The 19,192-nt window shown below is 38.8% G+C and overlaps 1 protein-coding gene across 1 annotated transcript in view; it reads right to left on the bottom strand.

The window, feature by feature from the left end:
• Positions 1-3,759: 3,759 nt before the first annotated feature.
• Positions 3,760-19,192, bottom strand: part of MAP3K20 (mitogen-activated protein kinase kinase kinase 20) — a 141,387-nt gene continuing 125,954 nt past the window's right edge. Inside the window, exons 16-19 of the mRNA XM_015596639.2 lie at positions 12,877-12,993; positions 10,780-10,854; positions 8,212-8,362; positions 3,760-4,489 (exon numbers count right to left, since the gene is read on the bottom strand). Coding sequence (XP_015452125.1) covers positions 3,792-4,489; positions 8,212-8,362; positions 10,780-10,854; positions 12,877-12,993 — 1,041 coding nt within the window. The 3' untranslated portion in view covers positions 3,760-3,791. The remainder of the gene's footprint in view (positions 4,490-8,211; positions 8,363-10,779; positions 10,855-12,876; positions 12,994-19,192) is intronic.

Raw genomic sequence — 19,192 nt, 5'->3', positions numbered from 1 at the left:
GGGGTGTGTGTGTCTTGGCCAAAAATCTGGAAGGGTAGAGGTAATATTATTTTTCCTCCACAACATATTCATTAAAAAACAGAACTTTAGAACTCTGGAAAGGAAAGCCTTATAGTGAGATTCTATAAATCCAAAAAAAAAAAGTTTATTTGTGAATTTCTGAACATACATAGTATTTCTTTTTTATTCCAGTGATGAGTGTTTATTGAGAGCCTGCATCTGTAGTGCTATACTAGGTGTAGAAATTCAAAATGGAAAATGAGTTTGCTATGATGCAAGGGGCTGTTTCTTGGGAAAAACAGATTGGCCTTTCCCTGGGGGCCTTGGAACTCTTAGAATCTGCTCTTAGTGATAAGCCCAAAACTTACCCGTACCAACTTGTTGAGGTGAAATGGTAAATTATACAGAAGGTACTTACGAGGCTTATAAAATATTTGGTGCTTCTGAACTGAAACAGTTGCAGTTAAGTCAGAATACCCTGAGCTGCGGTCAAGATGTTTTGACCTTGCCATTTTGAACTACTAGATATTCTGATCTTGCTGTTTTGACCCCAGGACATTTTGACACTATATCGATGGATAAAATATTTTGATCAAAACTATATAACTATTAAGAAATGTTTTTGCCAAGAAAAAAATTTCATGGAATGAATGTCATGATGTCAATATAATTTCCTGATTTTCTACCCAACATAATAAAATTGTTTCCCATTTTCATATTAAATTTTTTACTGTACTGATTTTCTTCCCATGAGACCAGTTCTTTTCAATTTAAATTTTACAATGAAGATTTTATATATCAAATTTTCTCTCGTTCATACCAAATATTATTAATTATCGCTTATGCCACTGTGAGTTCCCTTTTGTAGCCATTGTTTCTTTAACTGACTCTCCCAAGTCAGATTTTCCTGTTCTAAATTTTACTACGAAGTTTTAAATGTTGCAGTTTAATTTTTATTATTTTTATGAACTATGAGCGTGAACTGGTGGAAAACAGTTGCCAGTTTATATTAATTTCTAAAGTATTCTTGATAGTCTCCAGTTCTCTTTTACATATTCAGAATTACATGATTATTTAGGTGAGTTCTATAGAATTGCCAATCTAATGACTTTGTGCCAAATGCAAGACATCCTGCTTTGTCTGGGCTGTGCCTGGAACAGTGACTGTCTCTATGGTACGAACCAGGATAGATTTAGTAGTTCTGGACTTGATCAGAGGCATACATGGGGGCCACCAAATCCTCACATTTAGAGACACTCACACTCAAGATATACTTTCTTAATTTGTTTTGACTATAATTTTTTTTTCTTAAAATATCCTTTTTTGGTGGAGGGATAATTAACCTCAGCCTCCTGCAAATTATATAGTTTCTCTTGTTGGGAACTGATTTAGTTTGATGGGAAAAAAATCTTGTGAATTGTTGCTTTCTTTTTTTTTTTTAATTGTTGACTTATTCTTGGCTTACATTCATCTTTCAACCTGGCAAGGAACTTTTGATGAATAATAATCATTAGGAAAATAAAAGAAATAACATCCAACTCTTAATTTTTTACAACCAAGAAGCACACTCTAGATGTTCTTATTTTGGTTTTGACTGAGAGCATTGATGCAGCAAAGTGTTTTCCCATGAGACATTACAAAGTGTTCAGTTTTGTGGACTGTTGGAATAACCTCTTTGTGATCACCTACTACTTTAAATAGGGCTGAGGTCATTACGTCATTTTCCTACCAGCTTGGATTCTCTAACCCATGACCTAAGAAAGCAAGAAGAGAAAAGCAGCATGAAACAAGCTATTGTTTACATTGCACCTTTTAAACCAGAGTCTTCAATAATTCCCTAGAATGCACATTTTGTTTAATAATTAAAGCCATACTTTATGTTCCTTTCAGAGTGACTCAGTTAAGACCCTGTCTTCAGCTACTTATCCAAAAATTCTAACGGAAGAAAATATTTTATTTGAAAGCAGCATGTCATTAAGATAGCATACTTTGTATTAGTCTACTTTTCTTTAAATTTAAACATGAACAAAGGACAAGGGAAAAAATAATTGAAAACAGACTATGGCTGATAAAAGCTTAGTGAGAAAGGATCACAGTGGAGCTTAAAACCTTAGAGAAGTTATCCATCATGGAAAAAGAGTATCTCACCATTTGATTTCACCATTTCCCATTGCTTTTGCTTGTAAATGCAGATGGCAAACAAATAAAAACGTTTGTTGAATCAAACGTTTAGGTCACATCTTCCCTCATAAATAAAGGTCATTTCATATAACCTTGACTTTAATGCTACCCAAATACGGTTTTCCCCCACCAGGCCCAAGCACTATATTAGAATAGGGCAGCCACTCTGCAAATATACATATGTACTTAATGACTGGTTTCTATTAAAAGAGAACAGAATCACCAGTGTGTCATTTGGATTTCTTCAGAGCACAGAGAATCCTATACAGGGCAAAGGACACTTGATATTCAGAGTGAGTGAGGGTTAAACAGAATCTCAGAATATATTGAAAGTAACATTTATTTATTTGACATAAAATAAATTTGTCGCCTCTGACTTTTTGATTTGTAAAATATGAAGAATTTTACAAGTTGAATCCCATAATTCCTGTCCAAACTGTAGGCGATTTCCCCTCCCACCCACATCGTTTACCTTTTTACCCCCAGCTGCTTAGAGTTTTCTTGCTGCAAGGATAGTATTTACCGTCTTGCTGGAACAAGGATGCTGGTAATTATAAATTTCTCTGGCTTTTAGCTTGTGACATTATTATCCTGCTTCGTGTCTGTTTTCTTATAGATTTTAGATTTCTGACATGTCTTTATGGATTGTTGTTTTTCCCTCTGTGTTCTTCCTTTGGTAAAATGTAGAAAAAATATTCAAAAGCAAGGAGTTTAGGAAAAGAAATAAACCACAAATCTAGGTTTCTGATGGTTTCTGATAAGTCTTAATGAATGACATGTGTATCATAATCAACATTAACTTCAACAATGTTTTTATTGTCTAAAAATGACAACCCAAATCCGTTCAGCTCCGAGCATGTTAAAAACTTAAATATGTTACTAAAATAAATACTAACCAACTGTGTCAAAATTAGGGTAAGGCAAATGAGTCGCTTGCCTTGGGCACAAAATTTAAGGGAGCATCAAAACAAAAAATGCCTTAGTAATCAAGATAAATATCTTAATGTAATATTTAAAAATTAATGCAAAAAATTAATGATGAACAAAATATCAGAATTTTAAATAAAGATGGGATCAGTAGTAGTGCCTTGCCAAGCTGTATTGGAGCCTTAGGCAAAAATAAAAATCAATAATATTGATCCTGTCTTTAGGTAGGATTTTGATTTATCACAGATTTTTTTGCTTTAATTTTCATTGATTTAAATATTGCATTAGAATATTATTTACTTTGATTACTGAGCTTTTGAGTGCCCCCTTAAATTCTGTACCTCAGCCGAGTACCCTAACTTAACCTCGCCTTAGTCCAGGCCCTGCTAACCAGACTGGCAGTGGGTAGGGTAATAAGATGGCATAGCCCCTCCTCTAAAAACATTAATTCAGGGAGGAAAATATGTATAGTTTCGATTAAGTCTAGTTACTACCATTGGTCAACCAACATCCAAAATTTTAGCCCTGGTTTGGCGTAGTCTCAATTAGAAGGTATTTTGCAGATCTGAAAATAGAAATCTCATCTTTTCATTAATTATCCAGAGGCACCATATTATGAAAATTCATTACATTAAAAAAAAAAAAAAAAGGCCTGCTTAAGAAAACTCATCTAGTTCAATTCATCAAAATGTTCTCCTTCCACGGTAGCTTCCTCTGGCTCTTTCTCTATTAGTCTTGGCAGGAGAGGGCCTGTGGGGCTTCTTCCGGTATTCCACTTTTGTCCACCCCCCTTCACTGACTTTGTTCTCTTCGCTGGCTCCTGAGTCGGTCTCAGGGTGCAAAGGCATCCCTGGTATGGTCTTGGGTTGATGGCAGTCATTTGGACTTCGTTTGAAATCAGGTGACTGATGAGTATTGAGTGCTGACTGATTAACTCTGCAGAATTTTCCAGAATATCTCTCTCTGGAAGAAGTGGAATGCTGACTCTTTCCACTGTACCGTCCTCTAGGAGAAGAACTGTGCGATACACTACCACGATCGTATTTATTCCTACTTCTACCCGAGTATCGAGCCCTCTCTGAAAAATTGTCAGTAGTAAGACTGGAAAAGCCACTGTCTCTGGAGTTGAGATGTAGAGAAGAGAAGTTTTTGGTTAGTCCATACTGAGTAGGAGAGGAACTTCTAGATTGGTTTACAGGCGTAATCTGCTGATACTTAATGGGCACCTGGGTCCGCCTCACAGCAGCAGCGTAGGAATCCTGGTCATGGAAGTACGGGAAGAACTGTGACCCCAGAATCGGATTGCTCTGGGAACGCTGTAAAGAAGTGTTGGATGCAATCTGCCGCATCCTCAGAGTGTCTAACCACTGGCAATCAGCACCTGCAGAAGAAATGGAAATGAGCGTCTTTTAATCCACAGCAAAGCTGCATGCCTAATTCATAAGCCTGACTATGGATAATTCAAGCCTGTTTGGGGTGCTCTAAGCTTTACCATTCATAGAAATTCCAGGCTAGGTATAAGGACATTTACTGTATTTATAAATACTTTTTAAAAAATGAGGGCATTTACACTTATTGAGCATATGCTAAATGTTTGACATTGTTCCATATACTTTACTTACATTATCTCATTTATTTTTCTTAGGTAAATACTAATAATCTTATTCTAAAAAAGAAGGAAATTGAGGCTTGGGCAGTCAGGTAACTGGCCCAAGGTCACTCAGCTAATAGTTCCAGGTCCTTCTGCGTCTAAATCCCATCTTCTTCCCACTTAGCCATGTTGTCACTTCTAGAATTTGCTGTTTAAGTATGTTTGGGTGGCAGGGGCATGTTTACTAAACAAAAGGCTTTTTGCCATTCAGCACTTTTAAATCCTCAAGAGCCCTAAATGTAGATAAAAGAAATTGAGTTACAACAGTTGAGACAGCTAGAGATTGCTTGGAAGAAAGTTCATATCTCCAGAGAAGATTCCTGAGTTTCAGGAATAAGAAAAAAATTTTTTTTCATGAAAAATGAAGTTTCATGGCAAACAAGAAGTTAAACTAAAATGGTCAATTAACAAGAACCATTTAGTAAGCTATATTGCAGAGAATAAGCAAATTCCTCACACTCAGAACTTTTGTCTTTCTCAGGGTCTGAAGTATGTTGCCCACGTAGTTGAGGTCCCTGGCGGTCCTCCCTGAGCATCTCTGGTCGTGCTTATCAGATAGAGCTTCTGGAGAGGACAGAGCATGCTTACTTCTCTCTGCCAGCAAGTAGCCTCTCTCACTGCTCTATACAGGTTACCCACGCCTCTGAGGTAATTGACTCATTTAGATACAGGTGACCTGTTGTGTCCAGACAGTCCTCACAGCCCTCATCCAACCACGATGTCTTCTTTCCTACACCTTGACTTCTGAATTTTAGCTTCCAACAGAGCCCTGATTTTGTTCAGTGTCTAGCCCCCTCCATAGAGCCATGTGAGCCAGGGGAAGCTGACCATATTCTGGCTTTAGTGACAGACTGATTCGTCTAAGCCAGATAGAGCGATGTCACATTTAGGAATAGACACGTTGCTCAGTTCTGGCAAAAGCAACGGGAGGGGTAGTCTGCTGGGGGTTTCTAGGCAAGTCTTTCTCACTCCTAAACATGAGAACAGGGAGGGATTGACCTCTTATTTCCTCTGGGCATTGCCCTATCTTTATGTGATTAATGTGAACATGAGAGGAGCTAGGATGAGGGAAAAGGCAACATACTGAGGATGGTAGAGTGGAAAGAAGGAAAGGTTCATTCCCTGTTTTTAACGTGGCTGAGCTGGCTTATCTTATTGCACTTGGAGCCCCACCTACCTTTGGACTTCTTGTTATGGAAGATAATAAATTTTATTGTAGTTAAAAACCATGGTTTAAGAACTTTAGAGTGAGCTTGAGTAACCTGGAGGGTTTATTAAAATGCAGAGTTTTAATAAATCAGAAACCCCCAGTTTCTGATTCAGCAGGTCTGGGGTGGGCTTGAGAATTTGCATTTCTAACCAGTTCTTGTTGATCCTGAGGCTGCTAGTCCTGGGACCACATTTTGGTCCACTGGAAAGGAGCCAGTTGAAATTGGATTTCCTGTTACTTGCAGCTGAAAAATATATTCTAACTAATCCAGGTGGTGTCTTCTGAGCTTTCACATCAAAAGGGAAAAAGAAATACAAGGAGGAAGGAAGGGAGGCAAACTAGCTAAAACTGGAGGAAGTTAAAGGGAGGTCAATCCTTTTTTATCCTGCAACCTCTCTAGTTAATAATCAGAGGAAAAGGTTTATCCAAAGCCATACCACTGGGAGATTGAAGGGTACTGATTATTCCTGTGTACACTCTCAGAGAAACAATTTGCTTTTTCCTAAAAGATTTAGATTTACGAAAAGTAGAGGACACCTACTAGACATCTACCCATTGCCCTCCTTTGGGAATGTCTGTGTCCTCTGTCTACGCACATGATTATAGTATCCTGCACTGTATGTCCTCATCACCCCCTACTACTTCCCCCTGTTGATACAGTTAAGTGGTCTAGAGGAGAATGCTTGGAAAAAATAGCACCAATAAGTCTTACCCCGGGAATCTGGAATCGAGACTGATAACATATCTCTTTGGTGATTCAGGAGGTAGTGGGATTTGAACTATGTAAAACTTGGAAGAAATTGGCTGGCATTTTGTGTTGTGGATTTGGGAACAGAATGCCAGCTTTAAGTAAAAGAGAAAAATACAGCAGAAGTGGAGAGAGAAGATCCCCACAGATTTCAAGGGTGGGTTGTTATATGGATCAAAGGTGCTATACGGATCAAATGGGACCAGGGCTATGAAAGCCCTACGGAAGTAAAATGCGCCTTATAAATGTGAATTATTTGGGAGGGGAAAATTATTATTGTAAGAAGTCCTTAAAGACATGATAGTAGGCATGCAACACAAGATTGTTGAATCAGCAAATAAAAGAACTTAGAAACAGAGTGCCTCCTGAGAGAGTAGCTAGTGCGGGTCAACACTTACTCTATGGGTTAATCATGTGTAGAGACAGCATGCCATAAGAGATCTAGAAAATGTTTGTGGCAGGGAAAACTTGGTAAAAACTCAAGCCCAATCATAGTAGTCAGAATACCTTCTTGTGATTAATTGTGAAAGAAAGTAACCAAATTAACTATGTTGACAGAGGAAGGCAGATCCAGCATGCTGTCAAAGAATTTGATAGTGGAGGACATGTAAGCTAGGCTCTCATAACTCAGTGACATTAGCCATCAGGGTACTTTGTTTACATAGCTTCTCAGGTATATTTTCTTAACGGGAAAATAATGCACTGATCAGAAAACACATAATTCTGGTTCTTTTTGGCAGGTGTACTTCTCATGGTAAAAAGTGGATTGCATGAGAGTTTATGAATCCATCTCCCGTGTGTTTGTTAGCTTGGTTCAGTCCCGCAGAGCCTAATTCCAGGTTATATTAGAGTTTCTGGACCTACAAAGGTGAAGGTCAGAATCTCCCAAATCTACCGAACGATGATCAATTTACCAGCAAGTCAGCTGACCTTTCTCCATGTTATTTCTCAATCGTTTCTTTATACCATCTGTGATTACTATTACCACTGTCCATCCTACACATTTCATGTTTTCTCTTTCTCTATCCTCTCTTACCTTTATTTTCCCCTTCCCTCCGCATCCCTCCCTCCCCATGTCATTCCTATGCTTTGATGTATCCGTGGTGTTCAGAACTCAAGAAGTTGCCCCAGTGGTAGCAGTGTCTTCATAGGTATGTTTGCGGACATTGAAGAAGATTCATATCTTTATCTACAATTTTGGAAACTAAATATATATCTATATAAATAGATATACATATTTTTATTTACCAAAATAACAAAAATCAATCTTTACCTTTTATCATAGTTATCCAATATTGAAATTTATAATATGCTCATATTTATAAGTCCATAAATACTACTCTCCATATAATCTGTTTATAAAACCAATATTCTAAAAATAGAAGGAGGTATTACATTAGAAAGCCACATGTCTTCACAGACTGGCACTCGTCCCCAGTCTGAGAATTTGGTACTTAAGTGTTTGGAATCTAGTCTAGCACACATCTAACTTACTTGAGTCAGACCTACTTCCAGGGTTGCCCTCTGGGTTGGGGAATAACGTCTGAATGGCCAGTTGGACGGCCTTCACTTCATCCTGAGGTTTCGCACTATTCCACTGAATTGAATGGACGTGTTTTGTGCTTTTTGGAGTTCTAACATCGCTCTGCAAGAAAAAAAGAGTAACCCATGACCAAACATACGCACGTTTATCAAGTAGAAAGGAAAGAAAAATTGGGTTATTATATAACTTCAGTTTAACTCCTTAGAACACTCTCATAATGCGTTAGGGGAAATATTCGTAAAGTTTGCCTAAACATGATAATTTGATTAAAAGGAAAAGTTTAACCACTTTATTGCGGATTATAGCACTTTGTTCTTTAGTGGATTATAGTCATTAAAAATGTGGCTGTCTTCTCCTGGAATTTATTATATTTGGCAAATCTCAGCTTACCTCTTTATTTAATAAAAAATGAAAAACAATTTCTTCTGTTTACGGTACTTGAAAACAGACATTTCGTTTAATAAATAAAAATCTGACCACCATTTTTTGCCCAAGGCTGCCTCTGATCATCATCAGTCTGTGTGACTGTGGGTAGCCGGGTGGGACTAATTACCCTCGTGGGGTGTGCAGGGCAACAGATGCAAAAGTGAGACAAGACAGTTAAGAATAAGGATTTGAAAAAGACACACCACGTCCTTGTCCTGAAACTTCCCTAATCACCAGGTGTCACAAATCAGAGTAGATTAAAGAGCCTCTCAGGATTCAATAAGGTGATGAAAATATGTTTAAAAAGCCCTGAAGTGACAGTTACAGACACCAGTGGCATATCATCATGGAGTCTGAGAAGAGGAGGAGGAGGAAGGGGAGAGAGAGGAAAGGAAGAAAAGATTGTGGCGTGGTGTGTCTCCAGAACGGACTGAGGCCTGCAGAGATGACACTTGGCTGAGTTAGTAAAAAGAGGGCTTTTCCTGGGTGGTGGGGACTGGTCAACAGACGCTAGAACAGTCTAGATTCCAAGTTCCTCAAGACCAATCAACCTCTTTTAGGTTTTACAACCTGCAAGCAACACTTTGACAATGCTGTTTCTCAGGTGCCTCATCCCTGAGAAGCTATGCACCCTTGCTGGTGAGGATAAATGATCGCTGTCATATTATCGGCTTCCAGCATTGGGTCACCCTGAAGAAGTGAACTGGCCAGGGTTTAGAATTCTAATGCTGCAAAGCCAAACTCTGGTGGCTCAGACGACCATCGCAATGCAGCAGTGCATGAAGTCCAAGATGAGGCTGACTTCCTACGTCTTACTGCTGGGAAGAGAACAGATAGGACAGTCAGAGGACCTGGGTGGAACTCCGCCAGCAATGTCACTGATGTCTCAAACCCGGGGGCTTCCTTCATCCCTCCTAGACAATTTCTGTAGCTGCCAAATGAAGATAATGCTATCTATCTTTTGGTATGTACACAAGGTTAATAAGATACACCAGGTGTAAGCTTCTCTTACAGTGCCTTGGTCAGGGTAAATCCTTATTGTTTCTTGAATGAATAATTGAATGAATGAAAAGCACATCCTATTGATGGTAGATGCATTCTAATATCTGCATGGGTGCCAAGACTATAACTGTTCCCCTTCGCCCCATTCCCACAGGGTTTCTCTACCTTGCATGTCCCATCAGCCATGAAGATCTTGCTGATTTTCAAAACAAAATTAGATTATTTAAAGCAGTAGGCTGCCTGAAACACCCCAGTGGCTCCCCACTGTGCTTATAGGTAAATCCAAACTCCTCTCCTTGGCTGTGAGGCTCTATGATCCAGCCCCTTCTACCTCTCTAGCCTCCTCTGTACCTCAGGAACTTGTACTTGCCTTTCCTCTGCTGTTTCTTGCTGCCTCCTTCTCAGAGGAGAAGAATTCCTTAGTCACACAATCTCGTGCTCAAGTCTCACTATTTTCTGGTTATCACTTATCACTCTCTGACATTATGTGTTACCTTTTAATTATCTATTTTCCGCCCCTTAAAAAACACACTGGAAAATAAGCTTCAAAAGAGTATAAATTTAGTCTATCCTAACTATAGAACAGTATCTGTCAGGAGGTATTTGCTAAACATATGAATTTTAATTTTAACAACATTTTTAAAAAGTTTTTGTAATTTTCCATATATAAAATCTATGGAATCTGTTTTTGATAGTAGACCACCCTCTCCCAGGTGGTAGCAGAAGTTGTGTCTGTCTTCGTGAAGAATCACTGATCTCCCCTCACCCCTAAACTCTATAAGCAACAAGAAAGTAAAGCTCTGTTTTGGTCACTGTTACGGATTTCCACTCTGACACGTGCCAAAGGTGCTCAATCATTAACTGATGCATGAACGAATTACCACCTCAATCTCTATCCAGGTAAGTGTATCCTGTTCTCTTTCCTTCCTAACACTTTGTTAGAGTAATTATATTGATCATCTTATATTCATATTGGTTAAATAGCACCTCTTCCAATAAATTTTAAGGACTCTGTGGGAGCAAATAAATCCCTATCAAGAAACTGAGGGTAAAGCCATCGGCCCCTCCATCCCACCTTGTCCCAAGCTTACCTCATATGTGACAGTACATTCTACAGTCTGATTTTCCATTATTCCTAGAATCCACTTCTCCATTACAAATGGGGGCTGAAAAACAAAAGTTAGGATGTTGTAGCGCCATAATACAGCCTGCCCTGCTACAAGGTATGCTCCTTTGAGGCCAGCTTTGCCATACACAACTGGAAAATAAGGCATAGTTTCAGATTATCACGGAGGGTCATGCTGGTTCACATGTAATTACAACACACTAATGTCTGGAATTTTGGTTTTCATAAGACATCCTTTCGTATACTTATAAACAGCTAGTCTTGGTCTCCCATAGTCTTTTCTTTTCTGATGTATCCCTCAATCCTATCATTAGGTCAGTAATTCATGCTAATGTTTGAAATATCAGCAGAAAACTTTCTCACATTGAAGAGCAACCTTTAGGAATATAAGACCCAGAAGTGCCTTCCCTGAATGCAAGCAGTGGCTGGTTCAGTTGCTTCCACAGTCACACTGCTTTCCGATATATTGGACTATCTGGCCAAGCTGTGCATGCAAATGAAACCATGGAGACACTTTCCCACTATATTAAAACAAAAGATTAATGAAGAAGCCTACGCCTTGGATCCTATTTTAAGTCTGAAGAAAAGTAGTTGTATTAGAAATGAATCTCTACTGTCCATCCACCCTACTCATCCCTCCCTTCATTTCTGCTGACTGGCTGTGAGCTGGGTACAAAGCCAATGCAGCTAAGATTTAACAGGGTTTGTTTGTTTAATTAGGATGGTTATTGTTTCTGTTGGTGTTAAAAAGTTCTACATATTTTGAACGGTCTGGCCTCATGCTATTTTCCCCATAAGCTCTGTTAATGTTGGTGTGTGATTTTTGCAGATGTGTCCTCAGGAATGCATATATGGCATCATAGCAAAAACACCTATATTCAGTTTTACAACCACACCCTGTTATTTCTGCCTTGAGCGACTTTCTTCTGTCAGCAGGCAATAGCTTGGATCTTGCTTTTAAATGACACTGAAGCAATGAATTGGAACAAGTAGGGAGCAAAGAAGTACCTGTCCAGTTTTCAAGACTTCAAAACAATACGTCCCAATAAAATAAGGGAAAGTTCAACCCGGATCATAACCTTTATAAATAAATAACACCATTAAAATAACTCGGTTACGCAGGGAAATCCAACAATGAATATCAAATCAATCTACTTGATGAACACACTTGTAAATTAAAAGAACTTGGGTGTTTAGCAATTTTATGCCTGGGAAGGGAACACATTTGCAAGTCTAATGCTGTGGCTTTGAAGACTCTTTTCACTTCCCCGCTTGTGTTATGTACCCTGGTTCTCCTTTGCTACCAACCCCATTTTCTTCACTGAAACCAAATACACAGTTAATAGTGTATTAGAGTTAATGGCTCATGTGAAGTTCAGGGTGACTGTCCTGTTGACATCATGGTTATTTACCTGAAGTTGTTGACCTTTTACAATCGAAGTCTCAGATGCATTTTTTCAGTGTGACTGAAATGGAGTTAATTTTTTTTTTTTTCCATTTTGAGGAGAAGCTAAGCATTTCTGTACGTCTTTCTTCAGTGTTTTAATGGGCTTGCTTCTACCATTGATCATAAAGAAGGAACATGCTCTCTCTGGCCACTCCGGGAATTCATAAGCATGAACTCCAGCAAGCCATGAAGACTTCAACACGTGCCCTCATGAATAACCTCATCGCAGTCCTTCCAGAAATTGAATACAATCAAGAAAGCCTTCCTCCTTACAAGTTTTCAAAGTTTAAAATGACTCAAAATTCAAGGTAAATATTTTCATCTTTAGCATTCTCTTTCCTTTAGTAAATGACAGAATAAGCATCAAGAAATGTAGAAAAAAAAATGAAATGACACTTTCTGTAGTACTTTTTAGTTCATACAGCATAAGTGGAATTTTAACAAAAAACTATTATGATCTCAATCTGCTAAATAAAATGTGCCTTTCAACAGCCAGCTTGAGGCTGAGCTGATGTGAGCATCGACAGCACAAAAGCACACTGCTGGGGTATTTTAATGTCTTTGTTTGATATCCATGAATTCAAAAAGGCTTTTAAGCCGTAAATAGAACCCTACCTTTGTCATCTTTAAAATCTCTGCATCAGGTAGGTTAGTGTTGAATGTCACATCTTTGATGTAGGTTATTGCAATTTCATCCCCATCCATCTCCATATACATTTTCCACTTACAATCCTGGAATTAAAAACAAAATTATAGAATTTGAGAAAGTGAAACAAATTTTTTTAGTCTCAATGTTTTATAACACATGAAGTATTCTAAATGAAGTATTGTTGGAGTGTATGTGTGTGTGTGTGTGTGTTTGTTTTTTTTTTTCAATAAAAGGACATAAAATTAGATCTCTTTATATAACTCAATAACCCCAGTTAGGGCAGTCTTGAGACATAATTTATCAACTTAAGTGTTCTATTATAGGAGTTGCAAACTCACAATCCTAAAGGGGCCAGGCAGATAATAAAAATGAGTAAAGCCAGGCAGTTTCATTATAGTGCCTTAAATTGTAATCTTTCAAAATCGACCCATTTAATTTACGTATTAAACATTGTAGGAATATTTTTTTCACTGACACAAAGGGATATGGTCTTCCCACTTTTTTTTTTTGAAATAATAAGGCCCTCTTGATTATCTTTCACTTTTCTAGAATTGATAATGACATGGGTTCAAGAAAGAGCTTACCTTCCTCTTAACAAGAAGAAAAACGATACTGCAAATGTGATGATGTACGGCGACTGATAATTGGCCTAAGTATTGGGGAGTTATGGAGAGGATAAGGGACTCTGGGGAATCAAAGGATCACTGCCTTAAAGGGACAACCACCATTCAGCATCTATTGATTGTCCCCATGAGGGAATATGAGCCCAGCCTTGCTAGGTCCGGCAATGTTTCATGAAAGGCTAAATATCTGGATTCTTATATGAAATCTCTTGATTTTTCAAATGATGTTAATTGAATTTCCAGTAAAAGCACCATGTAATGAAAACGTGCTTTGCACCATTAGTAACTGGGGAATGTAAATTAAAATCACACTGAGATACCACTATACGCTCAGCAGATGGCTAAGATTGATAACATCAAATGTTGGCCAGGATTTGGAACTGCTGGATTGCTGGTGGGAGTGTAAATGGTACAGTCATTTTGGGAAAAGTTTTGGCAATTTATTATAAAACTAAATATACACCCATTCTATGATCCAGGAATCCTAATCCTAGGTATTTATCCAAGGGAACTGAAAAAAGACTTGTACAGTATTGTTCTGAGCAGCTTTCTCATAATAGCAAAAAAACAAAAACAAAACAAAACAAAAAAACTGAAAACAGGCCAGTGTTCAGCATAGGAGAGGGATAAATTGTGGTATAGTCAGTCATAGAATGGAGTATTACCCAGCCAGACAAAGGGACAAATTGCTGATGCATGCAACGACATGGATAAATCACAAAAACATTATAGTGAGTGAAATTCTTATACAAAAAAGAACATACTGAGAATTCCACTTACGTGACTTTTTAGAACAGACAAAACCAATCTCTGGTGGAAAAAAACCCAGAAGAGTGGCTGCTTTTGCAGATGGGAAGAAGCTGGGAAGGGGCACGAAGAAATTTTCTAGGGTGCTGATGCTCTGTTGATAGGGACTTGGGTTATACAGGTGTATGCATTTGTCAAAACTGAGCAAAGGTATACTTAAGACACGTGCGTTTCTTATTGAACTCTAGCATACTGAAATATTTAGAAGGAAGTATACCGATACCTGTAAATTACTTTGAAATGCATAAAAAATAAGGATTGATAGAGAGTTAAAAGGATTGATAGATGGACAGATATGTGATAAGGCAAGTAGACTAAAATGTTAATGATGGAATCGTGGGGGTGGGTGTACGAAGGTTCATTGCAAAATTTTTTTCAACTTTACTGTATGAAAAATGTCATAATAACGATATGGGGGTCTAAACACTGTGTATGCAATTAAAAGGAAAAATCAACCCTTGTCTTTGTATCAGATTTGACCCCTGGACCATAAATTCACCTTATCCCTTATATTCTTTGAAGAATGAAGGATTCTGAAAGATCAAGGATAATGTACTGAGCATTTTACATGCTGAAACTAGAAAATGCTGTCCTAGCACTAGACCTGGACTGTTTCCTGAGCAAGCCCAGACAGAATTATTATGGAAGAGCACTAACAAAGAGGCTGTTGAAAACCTCTTGGCTTAAACAGGAAGCTGGGGGAGAATGATGTTTTAGGAAAGCTTCTAGACAAATTGCAGAGCCAAGGAGGGCCCAGGCCTGAGGGGACTGACCCCTTTTGCCCAGCCACACTCACAAGATGGAGAGCCAATTAATGAAGGAAAAGGTCTATTCAATAACATGTAAACCCAGCTCTTGGCTAACATCAGTCAAATTAGTCACTCAGAATTTACGAATCTCTCAGTATTTCTTTGTTTTGGAGCCACTGCTACCCCAGCAACCTGGGCCTGGAGATAACTGTGCCGGATAATGACTCTTCGGAGTGATGAAGGCCCTTCCCTGAAACAGCCAGGGCCTCCCCCGGGCAGTGGCTGAAATGAAAAGCCTTACAAAAGCTGAGTTTACTTAGTTCTGTTTGTTTTGCCTGCCAAGTTTTAGAATTGTTTGCCAAAAGCACAGTTTAAAAGACCTTGAACTGAGTGCAAATGCCCAACTCCCTCTGCTTCGCTCTCCCATGTCACCCCCGCGTGCCAAGACCTCGTGCCCCAAAGTACACACACTTCGAGGGGCTCTACGGTGAGAGCAGGCTGACGGGAGGGACTCATAACTGTGGGGTGCTTACTGTGCTCTAGGCCTGTCGCTGGGTACGTACACTGTGCTATTTTATTTGATATCCATAACGACCCTGCAAGTCAGGTTTATTTTCCTATTAGGTGAGTGAGGAAGATGAGTCTCAGAGCGATTAAGGAATTTTCCTAGGGATTCCAGGCCAATAAGTGGTGGAGGTGGGATTGTAACACCGCAAGGTGGCCTGGCTCCAAAGTGGGAGGAGATACCAGCTAGGAGGGGTGGCAGGACGGACTCAGTGGACGGCTTCCAGAACGCCATAATGGGACCAGCGACTGACGACAGGCAGGAGGGAGAAGGACCGGAGGATATTTTGCTAACATGACAAAAAAAAAAAGCTAGAAAATCAGACCGTGGCAACTGCTTGTTTGTTCCCCAAAGTCCAACTTGGAGAAACACAAACAGATCTACATAATCGGGTTACAGACATGTTACTTTTTAAATTCTCCTTTTATCTGAAAGAAAGCCTTTTACCTGGACCATAAAAGAAGATAGCTACAGAAGCAATAAATCTATAATCAAAGAAGTTCTAAGACAAGGGAGGCATTATCCATTCATTAAAAACCAGGTACTGCTTGTTATAAAGCTGAGTTAGAAAGAAAGAGAATACACAATATTCGCCTGAATTATTGACTTAATCTGTAATTGCCCCGCTGTTTAACTCTTAGGCATTTTCAGGGCATCTATGATTAAATTATTACCTAGTTAAGAAAAGTAATCCACAAGTTAATGAAATTCTTTAAATTCTGCTCGATTTCAAATTACTCTAAGGTACGCTGGGTATTTTTGTTACCCAGTGAGTCAGAAGGTGTCAGTGAGCATTCTTCACAACCATCAGAATTTAAACAAGTTACTGAATTCCACAGGACCCAATTCCAGATGAGATATCATGTAACGAGTTAAATCAGTAATATCGCTAAAAGTAACAATTCCAAATATTTATAAACAAACCTAATATAGGATTTTACATGCATGATTGCTGTATTTCCAGTTTCTTGGTAGTGATAGGGACCAGGTAATGGGAACGTGGACTCTGTTTTAAAAACTGTTCACTTTTACCCAGGTGGACTATTGATTTTGGCTTGACGTGAGTGACAGAAATGTGCGTATTGATTTTTGAATCGGAAACATTCAAGAGTCGCTTCGGACGTCTGTGAATGACTCTCAGTCCTGACAGGCATAGATCAAAAGCAGACAACTCTGTATTCTGAGAGAGCCCATGGGGCCTCAGAGGATTCCTTTTCCAAAACCATTTTGCCCTCGGTGGTCTGAAATGGCCCTGTTATTCACTCATTTGGTTTAAAGTGTTGAAGATTGCTATTAAAATGAAAATAAGATAGAAAAATATTACACATCAAGCCGTTAGTGGGGGAGCAGCAGAGGGAGAAGATGAAAGATCACAAGTTTAAAGTCTAACTACTTGAGCTTGAATTCCAGTTTTGTCACTCCCCGCCCCCACTGCCAACCTTAGCCGAGTTATGTAACCTGTCCCAACCTCAGCGTTCTTTATTCACTAGTGGGTCATTGTATCGTATGAGGATTAAATGAGATAATATAAATAAAGTACCCAGCACTGTGCCAGAGCCAAATTAGGAGCTTAAAAAGCAATGATTATCATTCTCACCAATACTGGTCACCAACAGAGCTCCAATTTGTTATTGGACTAGCTGGCCCATCATCTAGCAGTGACCTAAGAGAATGGGCTGGAAAGTAAGTGAGCTTTCATAGGCAGGCAGGTATAAGAGTGTCTAAAATAGGGATCTGGCCAGATGAGGAAGCCTGGGTCAGAGCATCTGTTTGTTTGTTTTTTTTTCCAAATTGAATATTTTATTAACATGGTTGTCGTCTTGGTCAGAACATCTATCTTGGGCAGGAATTTGGGGATACAAAATAGCTCTGGTGTCGGGAAATGATCAGGGTTGAAAAAGAAGGTACAGCCAGGTGGCAATATAATGGCTGGTTTTATGAAATAAATAGAAGAAGAAACTTGTATCTTCTTACATAGGTGGATTATATAACAACACTAATCCTGCCCTTTCCTGTGTCAACAGATTCTGATGCAGTCCTACCAACAGGAACATCAAACATCTGGAGGTACAATGGCTACGGAATGTGATTGACAACCAGAGAGAGCCTTATCGCAGATGTGGAAACTGAAGCATAGAAAGATGAGGTAATTTAACCAAGATTCACACAGATAGCAAGTGGTGGCATTCAGAATTGAACCAAAGTAGCCTCTTGGTGCTATGAGAGCACCAATCTTTTCCCCTCAGCCTTTTCTGAATCCTAAACGATCAAAAAGTAAGAATTACAGTACAAAGGAATTCCATCTTCCAAAGTCAACAAATAGGCCAAATCACCTTGGTGAATTTCTTTAAAAGGCTCCATGGCAGAGATGGAAATACTGAGTCTCTAAAATAAGTTTAACATAGCCAGTTCTCCCCTCCATTGTTGAAATTTGTTGAAAAAGATCATTGTTAAAAGCACATATGGTTCCATTCCACTGTCTGTATGCCCCCTTTCTTAATTGCTTTGCCAGTGTCTGGAATCACAAATACCTCTCTCCTGGGTTAAGCTTTGTGGCTAGACATGACTTCTACTTTCCAAACCGGAAACCACTCACTCCTATCTAGCTGCACAAGCAGATCATGGGGCAAGTCCTGACTACCATGGGTTTTTATTACATAACTAGATTCCTATCCAAGGGGACATTCCCACTGTTCAAATTTTTATCTTGATGCACATTTCTAGGGAGTGCTAATTAGTAATCAATAGGGAAAAGGCACTGACAACAGGAGCAGAGCTGGGCACTAAGAAGTTCTTTGGTTAGGACTCTGAATAGCAACAACCCCCTTCCCCCCCCAACCCCCCCCAAAAAAACAAACAAACAATTAATTTTCTAAACCTTTCCACTAGCTAATCTGCCTCTCAATGCAAATCTACAAGAAACATGAAATTTTGTTGGGGAAATAGCACAGTGTATTTACCCAGCAACATGCCTAGAGCACAGGTTTTTTTTTTTGTTGTTGGGGAAAGGGAAAGTTTTGCATTTAAAACTGATAAAAAAAATGACAATTATGTTGGGTGCTCAGGATATGTACCAGTTATCTGGGCAGCTGCTGAAATACCTGGATAATTTTAGGAGCAAGTGCATGGTTAATGGAGGATGAGAAAGTATTTCCTTTGAACTGCCTCAGCACTGCCAGTTATGTTTAAAAATTTTCTGAATTAAGATTACTGGCCAAGTAAAACAGAAACTCTCAACACTGTGAAGACAAAATCCTAAACAACACTTAGTTAATACTAAATTAAGTATCTCTTACTGAGAAATCACTATTATATTCTTTGCAAGCTGTTTCAAACTCTTTGGAGTTCCAACTAGTTAGTATAAAGTGATACCAAACATAGACACATAGACATCCCTTTTCCCTCCCACAATACACAATACAAAAAAAAAAAAAAAAAAAAAAGAAAGAAAGAAAGACTCTGGGTCGACAAATGGTAGAGAAGTAGAAAGGAACAAATTCCCTTCATAATTTAGGCTTCTGGTCCGACCGTTTGTACT

The sequence above is a fragment of the Pteropus alecto genome, unplaced genomic scaffold, assembly GCF_000325575.1.
Source record: "Pteropus alecto unplaced genomic scaffold, ASM32557v1 scaffold3, whole genome shotgun sequence".
In the NCBI taxonomy this organism is placed as follows: Eukaryota; Metazoa; Chordata; class Mammalia; order Chiroptera; family Pteropodidae; genus Pteropus; species Pteropus alecto.
Note: the sequence above shows the minus strand (reverse complement) of the source record. Positions and strands in the feature narration are given on the sequence as shown.